We start from the raw sequence: 26,639 nt of genomic DNA on the forward strand, positions 1-26,639 counted from the left end.
CGTACGTATTTCAACCGAGGCCCTCTAAGATAAGCAAAAAGAAACGCAAACGCCGCAATTACAAAATGCACGGGAAAATATGAACAAAAAAAAATGGAAGAATAAACTGACGTAGCGGCGAGAAGTGCTTGCATCGCAACCATCTCGCTGACTAACGTTTGCCCGCTGGGCTTCGTTAAAAATAATGAGACGCCTCAATGCGGCGTCAGCGCTTTCATTTTCGTGGAATTGTCACGACTGTGCCACCGCAGCTGCTGCTTCTTGCTGGGCGCAGGAGAAAGGACTCGCGTGGCGAGCTTCTGTCGGAAGCGATATCTTTTTTCCCCTTTTCTCCACATCGATTATTGCACGCGTTCACACTTCCCTTTTCAATATACGCTGCAGAGCAATTCTGAAAAGTTCTGTTTTTCTTCCCCTTTCGGCGACACGGTGTCGCATACTAATCTTGTCCCCAAAGACGTTACTTTGTTACGCGGGTATGTATTGAACCGTTCGATTTGTACAGGACGTGCGTTAAACCGAACTTCTTCGAACGTCCGCTTATTGCAAACGTGGTGCTATATGAGAGAGAGAGAGAGGCAACAAAAAAAAAACCGTGGTTGCCCCCGATTTGCTATCCTACAAGGGGGAAAGGGAAGGAAAAGAATACACAAAGAAGAAGGAAAGAGAGGCCAACTAATACACACACAGCAGTGTTCACCACGCATACTTAGTAGGTCTCAAACTCCGAACTGTCAGAGTACGGATCGACGGCAACTGTCTTATATTAAGGGGACTCCAATCAATGATGTCAATGAAAGCTTGCAAGGACTGGCTTCAAGGTATCCAGAACTTGCAGTGCGCTTCGAGCTGATTGGGTTGTCACTAAGTTGAGTACTGTGCATATTCGGCTAATAAGTGACTTCAACACTTACGCGTATGTTAAGCATTCAGGGCAATACCTAACGCGACTTTGAGGCAGGAACGTGCCCCCACGCTTTGCGTAGAATACCAAACAGCATACATTATACAGCTGTCCTTTATAAAAGCACTGCTACTGTCCTTTATAAAAATCCTACTAGGACATGACAGCCTCATTCACGGGAGCAAGGCGGCTTAGCCTCCTGCGTACTGACTCGACTTTGGTGGACGAAGCCGCTACGTGTTTATAACTGAAGCAACCCAATTGCCAACGTACGCGGTATACATAATATGCGCTCTCTGTCGTTGCAATATTTGCGCGTGAAGCAGCGTCCGCTGTTGCACCCAAAGCTCTGTTCGTGCGCATCATGTGAATATGGTGCGCGCATCTAGCCATACACGTCTGACCCGGAAAATGGGATAGGAGTTTGCAGCGCGGCGGTTTGTTTACGCAGTCAATAGAGCGGATGGCCGCTTAAGCAACCTTCCTCGTATATAGTCGGTGGGTGCGCTGTGGCGCACGGGAAATTGTCATTGTAGGGCTTTATGCGCAGTTGCACAAGATTCGAGCCGCGCACGCGAATCGAACACCTCGGGAAGCGCTGCCAATGTTTTCTGCTCGAGCGTTATTGTGTGCTGATAGAAGCTGACGATGAAAGCGACAAGTTTCGTTCGATGTTGTTTTCCTGGGAAAGAATGATGCTGGCGTCCTTTCGGAGCCAGAGATGGGAAAGCTACTTCGAACGGAATCGACATGAACGAGCGCCGTTGCACTGACTGAATAGTCTGTTTAAACCCCTGCTGTGCTGGTTGTATGGAAACACATAAAACGTTTCCCAAATAGTACTGCATGCTAATGAGTGGTATTTACAGACGTTGATAAGCAGTGGAAAAAAAAAAACTAATGAGGTAACTTATACATTCCAGGTCGTGTGCAGGTTCGTGCGATAAACATTTGCTTTTCGGTAGTTCTATGAAAAAATGTTTTACACAATATTAATGAGCACTAACAGACAATAATGCCAAGGAAAGTATAGGGGATGTTATTAGCAGTAAAATGTAGTCGCTGTTACGTGAATGAAAAGCAGCCTTCCTTTGCCGTTGCCCATGACAATGGAAAATTGTATACCTTGAGGCTGCAGACGCCATAAATTATTTGATTGAAATGTGGACTATAAGTAAGTCTATTGCTACGTACTAGACGTTAGAGTGAAATGGTTGTTTTACTTAGGAAGTGGTGGGCAGACATACACTATTTTCCAATAATGCGGTATTCTAAATATGAGAAATTCATTAAAGTAATGAATTTGTCGGATTTATAGCGTTTTTCTGTTAAGGGTTATGTGTGGTTCAGAGGTATATATGAGGTGACTTGATGCGTATAGGTTTTATTTCCTGATTTATTGTTTGAGTGATTACTGGCAGTACTTGTTCGGTCACCGTGCAGTATTACAAATGGTAGGCTACGTCACGTGACCATCTTGCGAGGAACCGACCATTCAGCACAAGCTGTCGTTAGTACTTTTGTCGCGGAGTATCTGTTGGGTATCCTTGCTCGTGGATGAGATATGCATGCGCACAGCCCTTTCACAGCAGAGTAGAGGTAGCATTGTAAAACATTTCTCGTTTTTCTAAACACTCATTAGGGTGCCTTGCTGGACAAATTGGTACGTAGTTCTTCGTAAGGAAATGCCAGCTGCACCAAAAGAAAGCAGAAGAAACCGAGACAAGAAAAAAGAGACAGCAACAGGAAGAATGCTGAACTGCCTTTAATTCGATGAAGACGCGAACAACAAACCGATATGAGCATGCGCAGCAACAACTGTGATCACACTGACAGGCACCGTATCACCGCATGCTAGAATCAGTGTCAAGAAACCGGACCTCATTGTCATTTAAAAACGCAGATGGTGCGCTCACACACTTATCAAGGTGCTGGTGCAGGTGCAACACTGATCATGTCAACAGATTCAGCAGGTGCGACACGCGCATTGTCTACAGTATTCCCTTGACCTGTGGCAAATATTGGGTGATCAGACAGGTGTGTGAATGATGGGATGCGCGAGCACGCAAGTTTACTTCCTACGGGCACGGGTGGAAATCTACCGATTCACTGCAAGGTGTGCGGTTGCGCCCCTCTATTCAGCAACGTTTCGGTGACTGGGAGGGCTAAAACACAGAAGGAGCGTGAAGTTATTGAAGCGTTTCAGATCTACAAACTTGGTCCTGATAAGTGTGTGAGTGCGCCATCTGTGTTTTTGAATGACAAAGAGGTCCGGTTTCTTGACAGTGATTCTAGCATGCGGTGATATGGTCAATGTGATCACAGTTGTTGCTGCGCATGCTCATATCGTTTTGTTGTTCGCGTCTTCATCGAATTAAAGTCAGTTGATGGTCCAGCATCCTTCCTGTCGCTGTCTCTTTTTTCTTGTCTCGGTTTCTTCTGCTTTCTTTTGGTGCAGCTGGCATTTCCTTACGAAGGATTTCTAAGCACAGGTAGCCCGAACGTTCGTATTATCCTATAATGGAATAATTTGTTTCTAAATAGAGGAAGCGCCCCTTTAAAACAAGTAAATGGAACCCTCATTTAGCAAACGCTGACAGCAGCCGTGTAACGACTACGAAAGCTCTCCTCTACAGAATTCCGTCTCACAACAAAGGCAGGCATCAAGAGCACTCAGGTCTGGCGCGCCTCAGCGATTTAGGGAAAGACGTATGTCTAAAGGAGCTTTCGATCGGAATGATAAGACATCGTGATGCGGTGCTTGGCAGAGGCTTACGCAGACAAATTCGCACGAAATGCTACTCGTAATGAAGGCACCAAAATACGTTTTGTTTCGATTTGAGAAATACTAGTTCCCGCCGCGGCAGTTAATATGCACATTGAATGTACGAAGGCTGCATTTCATATTCTTGGTAGACATTGAATTACGCGTTAGACTAGCCAACTCTTATTACTCACTACTCGCATTCCAATTCTGTTTTTGCTTTCAGTGAGAAGTGACGACAAAGGAGTTAATAAACAGCAAGCTAAACCGATTTAAGCTTCCACATTGTCTCGAAAGTAATGTGCGTTGGTGCATTCTAACCATTTCTTGTACATGAGGTCTGATCAGCAACATAATTGACGAGCAACGTCCTATGTGGCTACTCGATGCGGCTGACTCTGCAGAGCTGGTTTTACGTCAAGTAATCTAAAGATAGAGCATGCTGCCTCCATGCTCTTAGCCTGGCATTGAGATAGATCTGATAGAATCGTGACACCTCTAAGTGTCCTTGGGTAAATTATTCGCCCACTTACTCTGTTTTATCTCTCAATTACACCTATCGTATAGGACAGCTTTCGCCAGAATACGTAGTGTGTGCACATCCACAATAAAGTGGTCAATGACCGTTCTAACGAAGAAATACGGGCATATCTATAGAGTAGACGAGTCAAACAGCACTGTTTTTTTTTTCTTCACTGGCTTATTTTAGCTTTTGGGTAACCTTTATTTATTTATTATTATTATTTTTTTTGCGCTGCCGAACTTAAAGAAATGGAGTATCCGAGGTGATATAAACCAAAACCTCTCAGTAGCAAGTCAGTTAGAATAGAACAGAACAGCGCGGAGTCTCGGACCTCTGCGAATACGAATGAGCAGGAAATCCGTTCGAGACTTCGAGAACGCATTAAAGGGACACTAAACGATTTTAGATGCGAAGTACCTTAAGGCGGAGCTCAATCCGGTGGTGGTGGTGGTGGTGGTGTGCGGCGTGACCACCCTTACTGCGCATGCGCATACCCTCCCCACACACCTCCTCTCCACTCCCCCTCACCATTCCCCCTGTCTTCCGCCCTCCCCCTTCCCCCTTCCCCTCTCCCATAACCCTCTCCACTTCCCCTCCCCCTCTCCACTCTTCCTCTGAAACGCGGGCTAGACATGCCGGAACTCTCTCCTGCGCAACGCCGCGATGAGCTCGAGCGCATGCGCGTCCCCTCCCCTTCTCTCTTCTCTCCTACGCTGCCCCCCCTCTCGCCCGCCTGTCGACCGCGTTCCCCGCTCGCCCTGTGAGAATTAACGGCCAGGCTAGATGGAAGATACGACGCGCGTAGCGTCCCTCTTCGCGTTCCACGACGCGAGGTCGTAGCATGCCCAACGAACGCCAACGGAACGCGATGGTGCAAGTGCTCCGGCTTCGCATCGGCTCATCGTCCCCTTTAGCGGGAGATGGTGTAATTTTTCTCGTATCGGTAAATTACTATTTCACGGTACCAGAAACACCACGCTTGTTGCGAGAAGACGCTTTGTAAGCGAGAAGACGCGCGAAAAGAAAATGCAGCCGTGTGGCGAGGCCACATTGAAGTTTCCGCAACAGTCCGCGTGACGTCATAGATTCTGGCGGCGTCTGCTAGGGCCTGGGCAGGCTCTATTCGGCAAAAATCATCTACATTGTTGTCTGAGGGAGCCGAAGACTTAACATACCAATTTTCGGGAAAATTTGTTCATCCAATGTGGCCAAAATACGAAAAACCACTTTGAAATCCGTGACGTCACCATCGGAAAATTTCGGCGGGAAATTTAAAAGTGAAACTTTTGACATTGATTTTCTCATCTGTTAATAAACCTATGGTGGTGAAATTAACGACACTAGGGTTTTCAGAGTATAATTTGTTAGTCTAAACTAATTTATTGTGCCATTTTAGTGTCCCTTTAACATAGCTTGGGTAGCAGCTAAATTATACCCACATCCAATGGTAGTTCGCTTCGCCCCCTGCCAACGAAATGCTGCTATGGTTAAAAATAAATGTTCCTACTAACTCATGTCATGGTTGTGTGATCGTTCTTAGCCCCCTCCCCCCCCCCCCCCTTTTTTTTTGTTAATAAATGCGTGCGGCCACGAAGCGCCTCAGGTCTGAGCTGCGAAAAAGGTTCGTTGCAGGAAATGCGTCATGCGAGGATCAGCGCACACGCGCACCCCTAAGGCCTGCGTGTCAAAAAGAAAATGAACGCTGACCGCGGTGAACGAAGAGAGAAAATAAAAGCGCGTTAAAAGCGAAGTAAACGCTGAAACTCTGTAATTTTCCAGGAAGAATGAAAGGAACAAGCCAGAAGTGGGATTACATTTGACAAATGGCGAAGCCCGCGGCGAAGGAGGGGATGACAAAGGATTTTGTGCTGCATGAAGGGTTGCTCTTGGCATTGCGCGGAATTGCAGTTTCTGGAGGAATGGATGGCGTTGCAGCAGCGACTGTTGGGCATTAACAACACTTCTGCGAGGCCTAGAACCAATTTCTTTTCACGTTACTTTCTTTTGTATTGGCGCCCTTCATCACAGTTCCTCTGAATAAAGAGGGGGCTTCAAACTGAAAAAAAAGAAAGGAGAAAGACGTATGTTTTCTTTCACAGCGCCCTTTTTGATAAGCGCCTGCTCTAGGTGTGCAGCAATTGCAGCAGAAACGCACTTGCGCAGTTCCTCGTGTCGAGCGAGGATTTCTTGAACCACGCAATTTCAACCGAACTTCTCGTTGAATTACTGCCGGTTCTTGCCCATTTTCAGCAAAATAAAAGAAAGCTTCGCGGTTATGAACAATTACGCTACAATCCATTCTACGATGTCAACATTAGTAGCAATGTTTAAACCTGAAGTCAGCTGCGAACGCTTACTTCCGGTTTCCCGAATATTCAGAAGAGGCTTGTAAAAAAACAAAACTGGTGCGAAATCAATTGTTCTGGTTCAAGTTAAAGAGTTATATTGGGTACATATAATATGGGAGCATGATTTTACTTAAGATAAGCGCCAATTCATCGCCTGGGTTATTAATGAGGAATAATTGAATGAGTTCATAGAAAGAGAAGGCGGTTTTCTTACGAGCAGCTGAGATCGTTGCGGCCCCTGGCGGAGCAGGTCTCAACGGCGCGCTTCTTTCTACGTGGCCTCAGAGATCCGCTTCGGCAACGCGACGGCACGCAGTTAACCCGAGGAGCACACCGGGGCTCACGAATGCCCGCGTGCGAGTGCCGCTACCATATAGCTTATTCAAGGATTGCGGTCGCCTGAGTGATAACTACTGAACTTCAGCGTTACTATAAGCCTTATGTCCGCTCACGTTTATTTTCACGTCTACTCACACATACATAAACGCACTCGCTCTCATACGCCAGCTCACCATTTATTGATCAGAGGCGCGGAGGGCGGGGGGAGGGAGGGAGGTGCCTTGACCTCCCGCCGCAAACTATTTCACGGGAAGTTCTTGATAAAAACACCTCGTGTGAGTCATTTATTTCAATAAAAATGTCCTTACTGGATTGCAACCACTATTAACTCTTATTTGAAATGTCAAGACCAGGAGGCGCCATGTAAAGCACCGATTATGCGAATTAATTGTGTTAAAGAGCATTGACAACATGGGCTAACGGATTCACTCAGACTCACTCAGATGTAGCCGTGAGTCTGAGTGAGCTCCACATTTAATGCCAACGTATGGTCGCCTCCGAGTTTTTATTCTTCATTTTATTATTATTATTATTATTATTATTATTATTATTATTATTATTATTATTAGTAGTAGTAGTAGTAGTAGTAGTAGTAGTAGTAGTAGTAGTAGTAGTAGTAGTAGTAGTAGTAGTAAAAAGTGGAGAGTCCTTTAGACTGCTGGACTCAAACGGAGTAGAAGTTGAAGCCGTCGATAACTGTAGTGCAATGGCAAAAAGAAGGCCGAATTGGTGCGGGGCTACGCACACGCTTATAGCTTAAAATGCAAGGTGCTGTTCAGTGAACCGCAGCCGCTACAGCAAACTACATCGATCAAGAGATATAGCACACAGAAAAGGCTACGTACAGTTATGTAGTAGAGCGCGCTAGCTTCTGTACCTAGTGAATGAGACCATAGGCGTGCGCAGGGTTCCCCATCAGGGGGGGGGCGAAGGTTCATCGCAGCGCCCCCCCACCCTACTAAGTCAACGTATGGGGCAGATTTTGCGCCCCCCCCCCTCCTCTTAGGTGACTAGAAGGGTCAATGTACGGGGCAGATTTTGCGCCCCCCTCTTAGGTGATTAGGGGGGCGGCCGCCCCCCCTGCCCCCCTGTGCGCACGCCTATGAATGAGACCAATCCACTGTATACTCGAACATAAGGTGACGTGTTGTAGGCATTTGGCTTGTGTTTCCTTTTGCGCAAGCGCGTATAAAAGAGCGTTCCGTTGCATGCAGATGGCGTTGCACTTCGCGAATGTTGCCCGTTGTTGTCATTGAATGCTCGCTGCCATCGCCTGCAGCCTGATTTATAATACGTGGCCCCGCTGTGTAGTTGCGCGCTTCCAGGTCTAGCCTCCGGAAGTGCTTTTTCCAAAGCCTACGCGTCGGAACGGCATTGTGTAGCTGGGGCACGGGGACACCGCGTCCTCCACTGTCGCCGTCGCTGCTTCTGCTGCTGCCGCCGCCGCTGCTGCCTGGGCCGGTGATACCGCTTGTGCTCGAATCGCAGGAAGTCGCTGTGTGCGTGCATGTGTGCGCGGGTGTGGGCCGCCGGTGACTGACGTGTATTCTGCCTCTCCCTGCCTTTCCTTCCTTCTTCCTCTCCTCCTCCTTCAGTTCCGTCATCTGGTGGCGGGCAAATTTCAGAAGGACGAAACGCTAGATGATAGGAAGACGACGGCCGTGTTGCATAGGACACTAACCGGCGGTTCCCTTGACAAGAGTGCCAAGGTAAGGCCTCTTCTTCTTCCCTCCTTCTGTGGCGTCCTCTTTCTTCTCCGTGGCCTCTCCCATCCGCCCACCACTGCGCGTCAATACACCGGCCCCATTGCTGTGATCGGATCGTGGTGTTGTGTGGACCGCGCGGCTGCTCGCGCAGTGTGCCCGCAAAAAAAAAGTGGACTTATACCCCGTGCTTGACACACCGAATGTTCTGATCCTCGACAGCTGTTTGTGTGCACATTCGCTGTGTCTCTCTGTTGCATTCGTCCGTAGTGTCGTTGCCTGATCAGTCGACGTTCGAAACTCCTCGTCATCCACTCGTCAGAGCCAACAGTGTTGGTTCTCGAGAGCTGCCCCGTGCACAGGCCGCGTTCATACGTGTGCGAGCCCTTTTGTTCCTACCGCAACGAACGACACCTGCGAGTGTACTATCTTACTTGATGTATGTGAAAAACCTGTGTGCCATTCATGTCGCCCTGTTTTTCGACCCAGTGATGCGTTGAATGCACACGCGTTGCACAGTGAACCTGCAAGCACTCCCAAATGCCTTGCTGTAATAATGCGTATCAGTGTATTGCTGTCAAATGTCCGATTATTAACTGTGATATATTGCACTAGTGATTCTAGTCAATATTCATGAATGTGTGCGTGTAAAGTACAAATCATCACGTGCGCGGATATCTCACACACCTAAACGAGATTGCCATCATATAATTACTTACAACATGCCGAAACCCAATGTCATCAGTACCCCAACAGTTGTTTACAAAAGATTCGGCAAGAATAATAACCTAGGCGTAAACTCTCAAAAAGGTTAGTAAGGAGCTTGTTACTGCAAACAGACAGTCAGTAAAAGCAGGTGTTACTGCGTCTTACAAGCCGTCACCAACGTTTTACTAGATATTTACTAGCTGCCTACTAACGCTAGATCTTTGAGCACTTCCGACTTCATTCGGTAGCAAATTTTTAAGCGCACATGTGGCAGCTTCTTGAACCCGTTCTCCAAACACAGAAGGTCAGAGCAATCTCAGTGAATGCACTGCGTGATAGGAACGCATTGCACCTTTTTTTTATATATAGTCTTTTGTAGCGCTCTTTATCTCTCGTAAGTCGACCTCAAAGAAACGTTTCATTTTTAAGTAATGCGTATGCTGGCCCGCACATCCAAATGTGGAGTTTTTTTTTCATTCGCCACTGAACTTACGGGCCAAGAAAAAAATTCCATTGTCTCCCATGCACTTGTGAGAATCGGCGTTTAGCGATGATTTTGTGTACGATGACGCACATGTGCGCTGTATTCGGTGCGTATTCAATGCCCCTGTAAATACGTCACAAACGGACATCACACCTAATACTCACAACGCACGTGCCTGTTGGGCTTACGCATTGTATAACAATATACCACATTCACAATACACATCTTCTTCGCGTTGGTAATACGTAGGTACTAGGCGACATTAGGAGACGGCGTCAGGTTTCTCGCTTTCGTTTCATTTCACGGACATCGCGTAGCGGCTAGTGATGCAGACATGATGCTGTCTTGCGGTTGATGCCAGAACTGTGAGAAGTGGCACGTTCATTTAGAAACGGCGAGCGGTAAATGCTTCACTCCCTCTGATGAACATACTGTCAATCGCACAACCAACTACCTCTCAACGAGCGCAGATTGGCTATCGTGACAGCTGAAGAGGCGTAAACCAAGGGCGTCTCCCAATTAATGTGAACAGCCAGCGGCTTTCCGCTTATTGTAGTTCTATAGGTCAATGCCTCCGCTCTTCACCAGTGAAGGGCAGATGCATTGTCATGTCGTGAATATTGTTGTAGAATAGGATGATTATTGACCCGGCTCCGTACCTAACGAAACGTGGGGCAAAGAACGACTTAGCCGGATGGCTTATGTAAACGGCGTGCACTTCCCGACATGGCATTCGTACAGTTCACTGCATTGCGTACATTGCATTCGCACGCAGTCTCTGGGGCACCGGGTTGAAGCAAAAACAACCTCACTAGTCTGGCAGTAAAGGGCCTGGCAGTCTGCTGTATTTCCGTGCCAGCACTGTCGATGTAATCTCCACTCACAACACAGCGTTGAATTTGCTCTTGTAGGAGTGCCTTGTAAGCTCCTGTCCGCCCTCAGATTAAGTGTTCTCGCTCAAGTAATATAGATGCTAGACCTATTTGAAAATGTTTGCTGATTTTGTATCTACATATGTTATCCTTGACTGAACGCTGACATCGGGATTTGCTATAACCTTTGCCTCAAAGTTCAAGTTTCGCCCTAAAACTAGCGACTCTTTCTTTCTTTCTTTCTTTCTTTCTTTCTTTCTTTCTTTCTTTCTTTCTTTCTTTCTTTCTTTCTTTCTTTCTTTTCTTTCTTCTTTCTTTCTTTCTTTCTTTCTTTCTTTCTTTCTTTCTTTCTTTCTTTCTTTCTTTCTTTCTTTCTTTCTTTCTTTCTTGTGCACTGACCTTGCTAGGGAAGTCAATTTCTCTGTGGCCGTCAGGGCCACCTAACTATGAGACCCTACAGCGATGCAACCGCGGGCACATTTGTTGGAAAGCCCCTGCGAGGCATGAGCGGCTGATGGGCACGTCAGCTCAGCCTGGGAGACGATAACATTCTAACGACCGCGCTCCGGCACTCGTTTTCCTCTTTGGACCAAGATGCTGCCGCACGTAGCAGCGCCACTACATCCCCAGAACAATCCCTCAGAATGCTACTATAACAAACTCGCCCTTCCAAGAACTAGAGCATATCTTTTTGTAACGTGCGCATCAGTTTATTAAGGCGAAAGCCTTAGATATCACATAAAACGCGAAAACTGACCGTCAGCGTCAACACGAGTGATGCAAAAAAGTCACGTGATGACGTCACTTTATGACGTCACAGATCCCCAAAATTTGTGACGTCGCTATGACGTCACGTTGTGTGACGTCAAAGGTGGACAGATCCCGGAGGCAGTGCAGAACCAGGTGAAGGATTGATTGTTGGGCGAGTTGGTAATTCATGATGAAAGCAAATAGCGCGAAAAAACGTAAGACAAGACGAAGAAGGCTACAGCACAAGCGCATAGCCTTCTTCTTCTGCTGTAGCCTTCTTCGTCTTGTCTTACGTTTTTTCGCGCTATTTGCTTTCATCATGAACCAGGTGAGATGCAATGAGCTTGCAATGTCTCCTATCCTGGAGGCAGTGCAAAACCACGTTAAGTGCAGAAATCTTTCGGAGGGGGGCGGCGCAGGATCAGTACATCGATTGAGAAGAAGAAGAAGAAGAAGAAGATGGCTTTCGATCCCCCTGAGTGGGTATGAGCCATGCAGTAGAGGACACTACTACTACTACTACTACTACTACTTTCGCCTTCGAGTCGTCTTAGGCGAATGCATAAGGGACCCTGAGAGTTTCGCGAAGCCTCGTGCTGTCCGTGCCTTGGTCGTCGCTGATATTCTTTCATGTCACGTGCGTACACGTTCTCTACATAGTATACTATCACAGGCGACACATACCGAGTGAGTAGGTGCGAGTAATGCACGTAATACGTCTTAAGACATCTCAGCAACAGTCTCCAGCGTCACCGATCTACACGACCTTGCAATGTCGACAATTCAACGCACGTGCGCCTCATACGTGGGCGGATGGCCCAGTGACGCCGTTGTCGGGTCGCGCGAAAGCGATTGCTGGAAACTCAGAAGCACATGCTCTTTGCCTTGCTTGCCACGGCTGTCGTCATTGCTCTGGCTCGCAAATGTGCCGATTACGATCATGTGTTATTGTTGAATCTCAATTCTGCTACGTCGGACAACACCGGGACATCGGACGGCTGGTGGAGAGGGAACGCCCTCTGCGTGTCAAGAATCACTGACTGGTGCTTCTGAGCGACTCACTCTAACGTCTTTAGGAAGCATTGCTTGTAGTTGTGGCTCTTTTATGTCTGGCTTTATTTGTGGATCCTTTATGTGTTTATATATTTTGTCTTTACAATCCTGGTTATAAATTTTGCAGCCCCTGCATATGTCTCAAGCAGTGCTTTTCGCTCCAGCTATCTATGTAAATAATTAACTACATTCCTGGATCTTACGCGCCAAAACCAATGCATTATGAGGCGCGCCTATGTGGCAGAAGACTCCAGATTAACCTCTTGTAGCCTGGATTTCGTTACCTAAAGAGAGACACTTGAATTGTCATTAGGAATACTTGTTTGCGAGCTAAGAACATCCAGAATTACTCCCACACCATTTCTCTAGCGCAGATAAGGTTTGTGGAATAGATTTAAACGCCAAAACGAAGCTTAGCACGAAAGGAAATTTTTGTTTGCATGTTTTCGCCCTAAATAGACTCAAACTCAGACAACGAACACAGGCTGAAAGAGGTTACTTATGGCCAAACAGAGTTCTTTAACGGGCACCTAAATGTAACCAGGCCTGAGTTCTTGCACTCTGCCTCTATCGAAGCGCGCTACATCGACGATAAGGCGGAGTCTATAAGAACGCTTCTGCATTTATTGGCAAGGCGTCCTATTTATGTTTTACTTGTATTAAACACGCTGTATGGATGCAACAACACGAATTGTATTCTTATTCCAGCAGGCGGGGCATTCAAGGACAACAACCTCGTTGAATATTTTGTTTTTCGACAGTTGAACGTTCGCTTACGCAAAACGTAATTTGCGTTTTGGAGATGTGCAACCGAAGTGCAAGGCTCGATCACCCCGCTGTTCGATCCGAAATCGATTTTGTCATTATGCAGACGAGTTCTCTTTCTAATGGTTCTTAGATAGACATCCTATGTGTTCCGTTGTTATTGCGCCTTCGTGAACAATAGCCCAGAAGTCAGTACAACGAGCGCGCTATGCAGTGGTCTGTATGGACACAGAAAGATGTGTTCTCCGCTATAATTTTTCTGTAGTTAAACGCACATCTTAAACCGATTATAATTTGTGGGGTTTTACGTGCCAAAACCACGATATGATTATGAGGCACGCCGTAGCGGAGGGCTCTGGTGTTCTTTAACTGGTGTTCTTTACTAAATCTGGTGTCCTTTAATTCTTTAACATATAGTGTTTAACTAAAGAACAGGCCTGTAGGCGCCTCTCTGAGGATGTACAAAAACAAGTCAATCAATCTGTTCTGGGGGCTCGGCTTATGGCCAGGCATCGGTACGCCCAGGTCTTCAGTTATCCTGCCAGCTCAGAACTTTAGTGTTTGGCCACAAGCTATTGTTACAAAAAAAGAACATAGGGTGACAAGCATATACTTCCTAAGTAAATAAGGCAGAATGTCCCATATTCGTAGTTCATATGTAGATTCGTGAACGCCGAGTTTGTTTATGATTGACGCTATACGGGGTGATTTCTGTTGCGGTGCCTGTCTCAGGCGCTTGCAATACCGCGCTGTAGTTCCTAATCATTGTCTGCTGATGATATCACAATTGTCTTAGTTAAAATTGCTTGCCTGTCTTGAACATTTTTGAAAACAGTGCAAAAAACGACGCGGACAAAAGAAGATAAGGGGGTACACCGCAGCGCTGAACTCGCAACTAAATTGTATTTGAAAATGCACGCAGACTTACATACTGTCAACTTGTCTCACGTCATGTGTCACTGAAGGAAAGTGGAAATTTTAAGGGCTCGTTTTTCTTTGTTATACACAATATTAATGAGCACTAACAGACACGTCATGTGTCACTTGACACATGACGTGAGAATGCACCTCTCTGGATCGTAAAAACCAACAACAAGCAAAACATTCCAATCACCTCCGCGTGAACAACCGCAAAGAATATTGCTAAGGTCCTGAACATTTCGATAAACAATATTCACTATCATGCAAGGCAATGGAGGGAGAGCTAATGCACTGCTCACCCCTCTTTCTAATGTGAAATGCCTCATTGAATTATCTGGTGATCTCTCTCTCTAATGTGAAATGCCTCATTGATTTTTCTTCTGATCTGATTATGGTGAACTGATAGCACCTCAGTTTCATGAAATACAGTCACGCAGCCGTACTGCAAAATGTGTAGGGCCACATGCGAGTGAGGATTTCCCTGCAAAGATCACCTGTGATCTAACAATATATTATTGATGCACCGATCCGTGTGACCTTGAGTACACACGGCCACATGAAAAAGGCAGTAGGTACACAACGCTCGTTTTGCACGGCACAAAAGGGGACATATGCTTTACCTCGCATCCTTTTTTGACAACCCGCGACATGCGTTGTTTTCAAGATGTTCTACTACTATTACCAACTTGCACAGCTATCAATTCTTCTATATTGCCTGTCTTTATTGCTCTTTATTGCGCTTTGGTAGAGAGTGCGTGGGTCTGTCATATGATGATGAATCATTGCCCCGATAGAAAGCAGTTCAAGTTATGCGTTATTTCTTGAGAGATCGTGGGCATACATGCGTTTGAGCAGGTGGTCATAAACGGGACAACTTTGTTTATTTATAACTGTGAGTGTGCATTGTTTATTTTTGTTATTCCGTCTGCCCTGAACAAAATAAGCAGTGATTTGTTTCCGTATGTAAGTAACGGCTTTGATATACTATTGAAACGCCACCATCACATGAAACGTCCTAAACAGCTGGACTTGGAGCTGCATCTTTCAACTACTCAAGATTTCACCTGATGTCAACATGTATTACATGTAGCAAGGGATAGGTAAGGCGTCACGTAACTAAGCATAGTACGAGTAAATTTACTATCGGATTCGATCACAGAGCACTTTTTCTGGTATTTGGCATTGTGCCATTTCTGGCTCATTTTTTATAACGTCAATTTTAGCTTTTAGAGCTTACAGGTACGATCGTGGCAGGTATTCGCAGGTTTCACGCGTTCATTAGTTTTACACAAAACGCATTGAAAACAAGAAAGCTCTTGACATCTAATGTTTGACTAAATATCGTTGTAGCTATCAGTAAGAAGGGCAACGCTAGCAAGAAGCATATTTAAGATGATCACGCAGATGAGTAAAGAGGCTCGTTTACGTAAACTGTGACAATATCTTTATGAAGGGTTGTTGTTTAACAATCTGTCTTGTAGCATTATAGCACGCCAGTTAGACAGTCGTGTATCGCCACGTTGCTGCAACCACATTCGCTGCAGACTGGTCGCATGTCCTTGCGAAAGTCGCGGTGAAAGAGTCAGTTTGCTTCTGGTATGCAGTTTTTGAGATGATGACAATGGTACTCTGAAAGAGATTAAAAGAACGTGCCTATTCTAAACAAGGAAACAGAGGGCTCCATTACCTCACCTAGCTGTCACTCAAGCTTCCTCTGCAACGTCCGTCCATATATTTGTCGAGGAGTTGCGAAAAGACTGCATAGACTTGAGTGCTTGCAGCGCTAATAGAAAGTTTCTTTGTCGTTCTGGGTCTTTCGTCAAATTTCAGCTGTACGACGTGTAACCAGTCACAACGTCTAGTTTTGCTCAGAATATTTTCTTGCTCACATGGTTACTGTCATGCCTCCAAGGAGCCTTCAGCACCTGTACAGGTATATTGCTTGTTTGTTTGTTTGTTTGTTTGTTTGTTTGTTTGTTTGTTTTCGCGTCTGCTGTTCTCTGCGCTCTTCTTTTTTTCTTTCTTTTTTTCTTTTGTTTCTCTTTTCTTTCCCTTTCCCCATCACCATAGTGTAGGGTAGTAAACCGGCAGTTATAATTCTGGTTGACCTCCCTGCCTTTCCCTCATTTTACCTCTCTCTCTTTTCGGATGGATGGATGGATGACAAAACCTTATCAAGTTCCTTCGGAACGCGCTCTAGCACGTGGTGGAGTCTTGCAAACCATAGAGTTTCCTAAAATTAACTAGAGGGGACTCTGGCGCTGCGATCGTTCAACCGCCATGTGAATGATGGGTAGTACACGGATTTGCCTAGTCTTCGTACTTGCGGGCTTCGAACGCACTTGTTGCTTTGTTTATTGCTGTGTTTCGGTTTTCTTTCGGATACAAGAATGGATTGTTGTGAACTCCGCGGCTAGATTTGAATTGGTGAGCCTAAAAAGGGTAACGGGGTGAAGTGGAACTGCCGACTTTTGCTGAACTTCGTTTTGCGACAAAGCGGATGCAGGCGACGCGAAGCCAAACGGAGCCGAAAGAACGAGGTTTAGACAAATCCGTGTACTACCCATCATTCCCATGCTGGCTGAAGTGTCATGCGTTGCAGCTCCCATAGACACTAGCGCCAGAGTTCCCTCTAGTAAGTATTGTAGGAAACTCTATGTTGCAAACAATGTGATCAAGAAGAAGACGCTGCGGACAGGTTCAAACGTCGCAGCGTCCGCGTAGCTACTGCACTCGCAATCCGCCTTTTTCACGATGCCAGAACGCATGCGCCTTCCCCTAGCGGAAAAGTCGCGAAACGTCCCTTCATCCCGGAGGCTTTCGTTCTGGCAATACCGGTTGTCCCGGCCCCTAGCAAAACGGCAGAGGGCAGCACAGGAAAATGCAAAAGGCGGATTGGATCTTCCAGCAATGACACGCGGAACTCGGGGATGGTGTGGGAAGGAAACGCCCCTTTGACACTCACCGCGAGTCCGGTTTGGTTCGTTGCGCGCAGATGGCGGCCGTGACGTCGACGACTGCGTGCGCTCCCATCACGTCGCACACTGCGGCGGCTCACAGCGGATCCCTGCCGGAGTTAGCCAAGCAGGCAGCGCAGGGAGCGGCCACGCAGGGTGGGCCTGCCGTGATGGCTGGCCAGGAGCAGCCGCAGCAGCAGGCGCCTCGGCGCACCGAGGAGCGACCGCACCTGCACCTGGGCTTCGCTGAGCGACTGCACGGCCTCACAGAGAAGCTGCACAGCCACCTGCGAGGAGAGGGCGCTGACACCAGGGGCCGCACAGGTACTCCCGCACTTTCTGGGGGACTACCCATTCACTAGGGGCTGTAGCTCAGTTGGTAGATAGGGCATCGGACGCGTCGTTATGTGAAGGTTGTAGGTTCGGTCTCTACCAGCGGCAAGCTGTCTTTCCATCCAATTTTCTGTCCAATTTCTTAACATTTAAATCATAATTACCACATTACATTTAAAAGACTGCAAATACTGCCTCTATAATTTGCATAGCTTCATTGTCTGCGTTGTTGCATTTTTTTTAGAACAACCGGGCTTAGAGACAGACTTTAAACAGTGTCGTAACGTACTTCCTTTTTTTTCTTTTTGTAGCGTCTCTTTTCTATTCTCTTTCATTCCCCCTTTCCCCAGCGCAGAGTAGCCAGGCGGTCGAAGAACTGGCTAACCTCCCAGACTTTCTGCCTATTTTCTTTCTTCCTTCCTTCTTTGTCACTTGGTTTCATTAGGTGGTACATAACAAAGAAAACGATTCTTTCATCAATGCCCCTTCCTTCTTACGCATATCATGCTGCTTCCGCAGTGAAACACATTTTGCAACGACCTCTGAAAGTTTTGTTCCATTTATACTGCGCCGCCGTCTCGCAACCCACGCTAGGAGCTTGAATTTACAAATGTTGTTCGATAATCTGTCTGCGGTAAAATCCACGTGGAGCGTCTTTAATGTCGAAAAGCAACAACGTCCTGCTCGAACAAGGCTGTCTATAGGAGAGCATGAAGACAGCATAGGAGTTATGAAAGACTTCTGTATTCTGAAATCCGAAAAACGGTAGGAAGTGGACGATGGAAGCTTTCGATGAAAAAAATCTGTAAACTTGTCTTCTTCAAGGCTGGAACTGATGCTTGAACCGACGTGGACTTGTCTTCTTCAAGGCTGGAATTGATTTCCCGAGGTAATCAGTTCCAGCCTTCAAGAAGACAAGTCAACTTGTCGAAACGGCGGCTCGAGCACCCACACCCGTTTACGGATTTTTCCATGTGTTGTGAAATGTGTCTCGCCTTCTCTCTCTCTTTCTGTCTCTCTTTTACTCCCTTATTCCCCTCCCCATGTGTAGGGTAGCAAACTGGATGTATAGTCTAGTTAACGTCCCTGCCTTTCCTATATTCCTTCTCTCTCTCTCTCTCTCCCTCTGCACTGGGAGGGAAGCTGAAGAAAGGCAGCATTATAGTCTGTTTAATAAGCCACCACTCCGTAAATAATTCAATAAAGCCTTGATGGACTTCCGTTGAGACGACAGTTCGGATCCGTATTCTAAGGCCCGTATTCACAAACGAAACTTATCCTTAACTTACGACTTAAGTATCCGATCGGCGCTTAACGCGTTTCACAGAGCAATCTTGTACTTAAGGTACACTTACATCGGCACTTGTCTACAGGAAAGTAAAGTAGAGCGACTACCTACCTTAAGGGTAGGTAGTCGCTTTCGTTGTTTTCTTGTCAAACAAAATGGCCGACTACTGCGGCAATATCGCCGACTTCGCGGATTTTGTTGGCCGCATGGAAGAAATTTCACAGGATGAAGCATGTCGTTGCATGCCGCCGTTACGCCCAGCTCTCAGGGATCGGCAGAATACCGTAGAGGCGTATACCGACGCGGGATTCCTGTCGTGGTACCGCTTTTCCAAGCGAGCGGTGCTGCTGCCGCTGGGTCCAAAGTACAACGAACGCGGTCACCCCGTTCCGCCACTGCATGCCGATTACATGCGTGAAGTACATTTAAGAGGTGTGGTTCTTTCGCATGCTTCATTAAACAGTTAGGTGTCGGCAGGAGCGCGGCAGACGCAGGCTTTCATTAGAAATGGCTGGCAGCGCGCGTCCGTAGAGCTGCTGCGGGCGCCCAACCACATCTAATGGCAGCCTGCGTCTGCGGAACAGCTGTGGCAACAGGCGGCTTTGGCTGTGGACACCCGAATAGACTGTGTAACGGAGCAAGTGAAAGACGCTCACCTATTAAACATTTTAGATGCGAAGCAGCTTATGGCGGGGGCTTTGTCCATCTCTCTCTCCCGCGTCCCGCGGCGTCCACCCCCCACTGCGCATGCGCGTCGCCTCCCCCTTTCTCTCCTTTCCTACGCTCCCCCTCTCTCTCCTCTAGGAATCCTCTACTCTACGGAACGGCGCGCGCGTCCCCTCCCCCTCTATCCTCTCCTACGCTCCCCCCTCTCTCCTTTAGGAATCTTCTACTTTACGGAGCGGCGCGCACGACAGGTGGTGCGACAGTTGCATATTCCGCTGGGGGCGGCACGGTAGTTCCGCGGTATAAAATGACGGAGCGCGCGTGCCTCATTCTCTCCTGCGCAACGCCGCGATGAGCGCCAGCGTCAACGCCGCCGCCAGTGTCAGAGTTAGCGCCAGCAAAAGCGCAAGCGTCAGCGCCAGTGTCAACGTTAGCGCTGACACTGGCGCTGACACTGACGGCCCGGTGCTTCGCATCCACACATGGTTCCCTTTAGCGAGAGATGGTGTAATTTTTTATTATTGTTGGTTTCTTTCATGTGGTAACACTCCCATTATTAAGAAAAAATGGGAACGCACACGGGCGCTCTGAAAGTAAGAGAAGATAGAGAAGTACATACACCAAACGCTGAAAAGCAGAAAAAGAATCCAAGGAGCTAAATGCACGTAAGGTGACGAAAGAATCGGTCGTATTGCACGCGATATCTCACCACAGCAACAAACACACTTGTAGACGACAAAATAAGCGCGACTTTGGGGCGGCCACTTTATAGCGACGGCCGCTGAGCGGCGGCTGCTTGTTGTGGCCAGCCTAAGGCTGGAAAACCGACAAGATGGAGAAATATTTATTTCGCCTTTTACAAAATGTATCTTGATACAGACTAGAACACTAACGGCCAGTGTTCCGCAAAAATTAGTCATTTATTTGTCAATGAGAACTAACAGACAATAATGCCAAGGAAAGTATAGGGGGTGTTATCTGTAGTATTTAGAATATAAATGTGAAGAATGTAAAGTGGACGGAAAGATAACTTGCCGCAGGCAGGGACCGAACCTGCGACCTTCGAATAACGCGTCCGATGCTCTACCACTGAGCTACGGCGTTGGTCATCCCCTCGTCCACTTCATGGGGTATATATGTGCATATAAACCTAGGAGTGTTAGTCAGCGCCGATCGCAGCCGTGGCGGCGAGTGTAGAACACTCTTTTTCTGCCTGTTGGCGTCACGTAGCATTATTGTCTGTTAGTTCTCATTAATATTGTGTCTAACAAAAAAAGAACGAGCCCTTAAAGGTCACCTTCTTTCCTTCATTCATAGCGAGGGTCTCGTACTGGCAGACTTGATGCCTTCAGGTAGCATGCGAGGGATTATTGGTCAGCTGCCGTCTCGTAAAAAAAGATCACGTGCTACGTGATCTTTTTATCGTTCTTCTTCCCCCCCCCCCCCCCCTTTCGTTGGTCGGGTCAAAAAGACAACATAACTCACAATGAACGAAAAAAATGAAAATAAAGCGATTACGTGCTTCTCACATTGGCCTGCTTTTGGTCGCTGGCTTTTCGGGAATGAAGACGGAAAGTAAACAGCTGTTGGAATGCAACATCAGGAATCTTTTGCCGCCATTGTCGTCAGAAACTTACGTGACCGTAATCCTGCCCTTTCAATAATGACGGGACGCGTCCGACTGAGTAAAACTATGGTAGAGACCTTGCCGCCCCCTTCCTTAGGCGATTAGACGGGGCGCATGCTCACAGCCTTCCACGTACCTCAAAGGGTAGTACCGTTACACCAATGTAATTTGCGCCCCACAATAAGGCAGCATCGTAGTACACGTTGCAGAAAAAACGTAATTAATTACAACTACAGCCTTCGATAACTACTGCGTAAAGAAAGACATTGAGCAATTACTAAAATGTTATTGATTATATTTGTGTTACTTTCTTCCTAAACTTAACGTTCCAGAAAAAGATCAAATAAAATTAGCTGACCTGGCTCCTTCAGCGCATTCTATGCAGCCCTTCACAGGTTTATTTATCTTCACTGACGATTTATGAACGGAGAATTTCCAGGTTATTTTCTAGGATCAACGTCCGATGCGGCCATCGCTATCGAACCATGGCAGCGCTGCTTCAAATAGCAAGCCAATATCCAGCGGAGCGTTAATATGACGAAACAAATGCTGAGCGCCGAGATTTACCCGTCGAAACATTCGTATCCACGAGGCTCCTGAGTGGCACGACCCCGTTAGCGAGTGGCAGTGAGCGTTAGCGAATGAAAAATGCAATTGATCAATCACGAGATTACCTGCAAAATTAATTTATTACGAGTAATTCATCGATGGATCAATCCCAGGATTATCTACGAAACGAATTGATTACAAGTCGTTCATTGAATACAGGTCTTCACTAGGGCCAATTCTGCAAGCTCACACGAAGCGCATTAACAGGTCGACCGATGAATGACAATGACAATGACTTTTATTTTCGCATCAATACAGTGCCTGATACGAATAAAAGAATAATTCAAGCGGTACTTTATTGCTTCATGTTAGATATGAGGAATGGTGGGGGCAGTAAGGTATTTGCAAAGTACAACATACGAGGCAGGCCCCTGCAGAGTTCAACAGCAAGATAACTGTGGTACACCAGTATTTTTTTCTATGAGGGGGGGGGGGGGATCCCGGCTTTGGCGGTCGCATTTCGATGGAAGCGAAATGCTAGAGGCACATGCTCCTTGAGGTTTCCGTGCACGTTAATGAACCCCGGGTAGTCGGAGGCCCTCTGCTGCCGCGTGCCTCATAATGATATGACGGTTTTCGCACGTAAAACCCCGGAAATTATTGTTAAAGGCTATATTTGGCAGGAGACAACAAATACATATTAGATAAATTCATGAAAAAGAAGACGTGCATGCATCCAATAAAGACAAAAGAAAAAAACTGAAGTTGTGATATATCACTGCGAAAAACCTGCGATGCATTCAAAACGATATGTGCTCCAACGAAAATGAATTACTGTTCCTAGAAAAACGACAGTAATAAAGATAAAAGGTTGTGAGCGATTAGATGCATCTGCGAAACAAAAAAAAAAAAAAAGATGATGATGTGTAAGAAAAAAATGAACGCGAGGAGCAACAGCTTCCTTCCATAGCATCTGAAAAGACAAAGCACGGTCACTTAAATGCGAACAGGAAAAAACGCCCAACAAAAGTTTCAGAATTGGCTTCACTATGCAAGAATAACGTTGGATTCGAAAGACAAAACAAAAAACAAAAAACATGAGTAATGAAAGAAAGAGGTCCTGACAAGTGTACTCACGCACTCAGTCGCCGCTGTCGGAGTACCGGTGAATCATCGTCTTGGTGATTCACGTGTACTTCTGTACAGTGACGAATGGAACTCAGAATTGCTCAGAAAAAAGGTTACCTCTCTCTCGCCCCTCTCTCTGTGATCGAGACAGAAGTGCAGGTTTAGAAAACGTTAAAGGGAACAACGCAATGAAGACGCCGCTATGTGGACAGTGGTGGGGAGATTCTACCTTTTTATGGCGACGGCTTTTCAAGCGAATGCTTGACTACCGCCGAACCAAGCTACGCGTATCGAAACAACGTTTTCTTATCTGAAGTTGTTACAAGTATTCTCCTTTCATATATCGCACCTGCAACAATGCATTCGTGTTTATTCTTTTCAATTGAATTTGTTTGTACGTCTGCAGCGGTTACATGTAGAGTTGGGCCGGCAGTAAGGCGTGTTGTTTTCGTTGCCTTTTTCGCTCGCAAGTCCCTAAGCTCGTTTATTTTGGCAGTTGAAACCAATGATTTACTTAGGAATACATAGCGAAAACAACCGCGCAATCTACTTCGTTTCGGCAACAGATACTGCAAGTATGATGGAGCTCGGCATGGGAGTGGCCTACACAATGCGGTACTGAAACATGTAACATGAGATTACACAGATTAATACGAACACAAGAATGTCTTCATTTTATTCATTTGGTGACCGACACTTGCCCGTGCAGTGTGTTACGCTTTAATTAATGTCGCTGAGTTTATAAACACCTGCAACTAGCCTTTTGGAAAGCGGCATGTAGAAATAAAGCGATAGTCTTGTGCACCTATACTCGCGGTGAGGAAACGCGCCTTCAACGCCCACAAACCTTTTCCAGAGAGAAACGCAGCTAGGTCAGCATCCCACGTGTGAACAATGGCGTGCCTCGTGTTCTTTTAAAAAGGCGCGAATAGAGAGCTCCATTCTGCGACTTGATTAGCTCACACGGGCGAGCATGAAGGAGATATTCCACTTCGCCTTTGTTCCGAGTCGTTGAGTACATGCTGCGTTTCCTATAAGTACATAGCGCGTACTTCCCTACTAGGTTTCACTGTGGCGATGCATAGAAAATGAATTGACTACGCCCGTGACGGCACATGTGCGGCGCGCAAATAAGTAGTTAAAAGAAGTAAAGAATACAAGGGCGGCTGAGGAAAAACAAGTTTGAGCCGTCCGTGCGCAGCGTGCACAATGCGAAGATAAGTATTGTGCACAGCTGCTTTTCACTGGTGGAGTGCTGGAAACGACAGCTCAGCGTACATCCGCGAGCATTGTCCACGAAGTAAAGAATGATATTCCTTTACACCGGCGTGTGCGCTGTTCTTCATTGATAGTAGACCGCAGGCTGTCAACTTTCCAATGCGGTGCGTACCACGCCTCGCTGAGGCCATGTTTGTTAGCAGGCGGAGTCTCGGCTGCAGGCGCGGCACAGTCGCATAGTCGAATGTGCCAGGCGCAGCGAGCGCTTTCGACAGCACGTCGCACACACGCGCAAGTGGCTGGCTGCCCGTCTGAATCATAGCGTTGCGCTACGTTACTAAGCGTTGTACTTATATTATTCGTGAGCGATGTGAGATGAACGGATAGTCGTTATTGTTAGGGCTCGTAGTTCCATTGTCTCTGCTCGTGCGGATCATTGACGTAGTACACTAGTGTGTAACCACTGCGCACACTGAGCCGACAGATTACTGCAGCCGGTCAAATTAATGCCCTCTACATGTCGATGCTGTCTCTGGGGTTGGACTTGAAGGAGCTGGAAAGGGCAGTCTCGACGTGTAGACTTTTAACGAAGGTGAGTCAGAATAGCCATCTTTGAAGGCCACCGCTCAAATATGACTCGCACCGCAAAACAAACGTATGCTGTTTACGCTACCGCAGTACTAAGACGTTGATGGGGAGTAACAAACGCTATGGGGAGCGAACTAGTGACACCGGTAGTGATAGCCCTTCTTAGAAAAAAAAGAAAAAAAAAGCTACGCGACACCGTAAACAGGTTCAGTTGCTATCACCTACAAAGCTTTGAGAACACGAGCTAAGTCTATACAACCGAGAATAAATTTACGAGCAGATCGCGTTAACATTAAATTAAAATACCATTTAACATTGCAAATGCTGCACACGTATGCCTGAAAGAAGGATAATAACATTGAGACAGTGACATATGCCGTATATATATATATATATATATATATATATATATATATATATATATATATATATATATATATATATATATATATATATATATATATATATATATATATATATATAATCTCCAGACCCAATTTCATGGGAAGGAAAAAAAATTATTTTGAGCTTTTTGTCTTTTGAAGTTTTGTGACCAGTGATAGGTCGCATAGGCTTAAAAATGCGTGCCGTAATAATATGTCAGCATGGCGCCACATGTGCGCGCCATGCTGCATGCATATGTACTTTACTGCATATGTACATGCATATGTACTTTACTGGGCGACGGAGTCGCCGAGTAGATTGCGGCATTGGTGAGCGCACTATTATATGCCAGGGAATTGCAAAAGAAATCCTGCAACTACGGCACTGATAGTTTTCTCCGTGTCACTCATTATTAATCCCTTATGTATGCGTTTGCGCTTGCTTTCATCAAATAAAATTAGTATGGCGATAGAATCATAGGCCTCATCAGGTAAAAAATCCGGCGTGATCGCGAAACGGTGCAAAAAAATAGCAAAAACAAAAAAATTCGGCAGACCCCACGCGTTGTGGGAATCGGTTTCATGCGAAGCAGTCAGCGAGTGCTTCTATGCTGTATTTTATGGCTTTGAGCCAAGCGTTACGAGGCGGATCGACGTGTTTTTGTAAGTGTAGAAGCTGTGTGCACATCGTGAGCTTACCAGGCACGTCGACAACACTGGCGTTTAAAGGGTAACTTAAAGTGCGACGTAACGTCAGCCTTCACGTTAGAGTACAAACGTCAGTATTATCGAAACTATGTGCACTTCATGGTGCGATCATGTGAATATCATACGTAACTTTCGTTAATGTATTCCTCCGGGGTCTAGGAATGCTTCAATATAGCTTGCTCAATACAAATGGAATGTTTATTAGATTGCTATAAGAACGAAGCCAACACTGGAACCACAGACGTTAATCTGATATGACATCAGTATCGTAGGAGTACATATATTGTTTATTGCTTTCGTGTAAAATTAGATAGCCAGCACCACAACCCATATTGACGTTGCACTGACATTACGCCTGCATAGGCTGTTTTTCCAAACCAGTTTATAGACCTGGCGTGGCTCTGTGGTAGAATACCTGATTGCCAGGCAGAATGCATGGGTTCGATTCCAGCTGGGATCCTAATTTTTTATTCTTTCCATTCGTCGTGTCAACGCTGCCGATGTCAGTCTTAACGCTCTCGCATTTAAATTACCAATGTCTGTTCTCGCCGTTCCTGGGTAGACATAAACTGTCAATCATCTGTGACGCATACATAGATAGATAGATAGATAGATAGATAGATAGATAGATAGATAGATAGATAGATAGATAGATAGATAGATAGATAGATAAAGTGCCAGAGGTTCGCTAAGAAATGCTTCGCACTTAAGACACCGTGGCTGGAGGCGTGCGAGCTGTGCGTTAACTTCGTATGTGCAGCGTTCGCGTGAAAAAAAAAAAAAACGTCTTTCAAAGGCTTTCAAATCGTCTCATACGCTTGGCTTTCAAATCATCTCATGCGCGTAAAGGGCCTAGGTAACTTTTCAAGAAGCAACCTTTGCTCAGTTGACTTATACATCCGACGACGGTACAAGTGATTTAAAAACGAGATGAAAACTTATGCAGACACAATTCACATGTAGGAATTTATGTGAAGTCAAGCCTTCGTGTACCGCTTTTTTTAAATTCTTTAGCATTCATTCAATGGTACATTGTATGCTCATGCAATGTCTACGCGCC

General features: G+C 46.2%; 1 protein-coding gene across 2 annotated transcripts in view; it reads left to right on the top strand.

Moving 5' to 3' along the window:
• The window catches only part of LOC119393244 (diacylglycerol kinase beta), a 405,235-nt gene that overhangs the window by 328,866 nt on the left and 49,730 nt on the right, over positions 1 to 26,639 (top strand). For both annotated transcript variants that reach the window (XM_037660161.2, XM_037660163.2), the window contains 2 exons: positions 8,474 to 8,587; positions 17,130 to 17,415. In XM_037660161.2, the coding sequence (XP_037516089.1) occupies positions 8,474 to 8,587; positions 17,130 to 17,415 (400 nt within the window). The remainder of the gene's footprint in view (positions 1 to 8,473; positions 8,588 to 17,129; positions 17,416 to 26,639) is intronic.

This window comes from Rhipicephalus sanguineus, chromosome 5 (assembly GCF_013339695.2).
Source record: "Rhipicephalus sanguineus isolate Rsan-2018 chromosome 5, BIME_Rsan_1.4, whole genome shotgun sequence".
NCBI classification, from domain to species: Eukaryota; Metazoa; Arthropoda; class Arachnida; order Ixodida; family Ixodidae; genus Rhipicephalus; species Rhipicephalus sanguineus.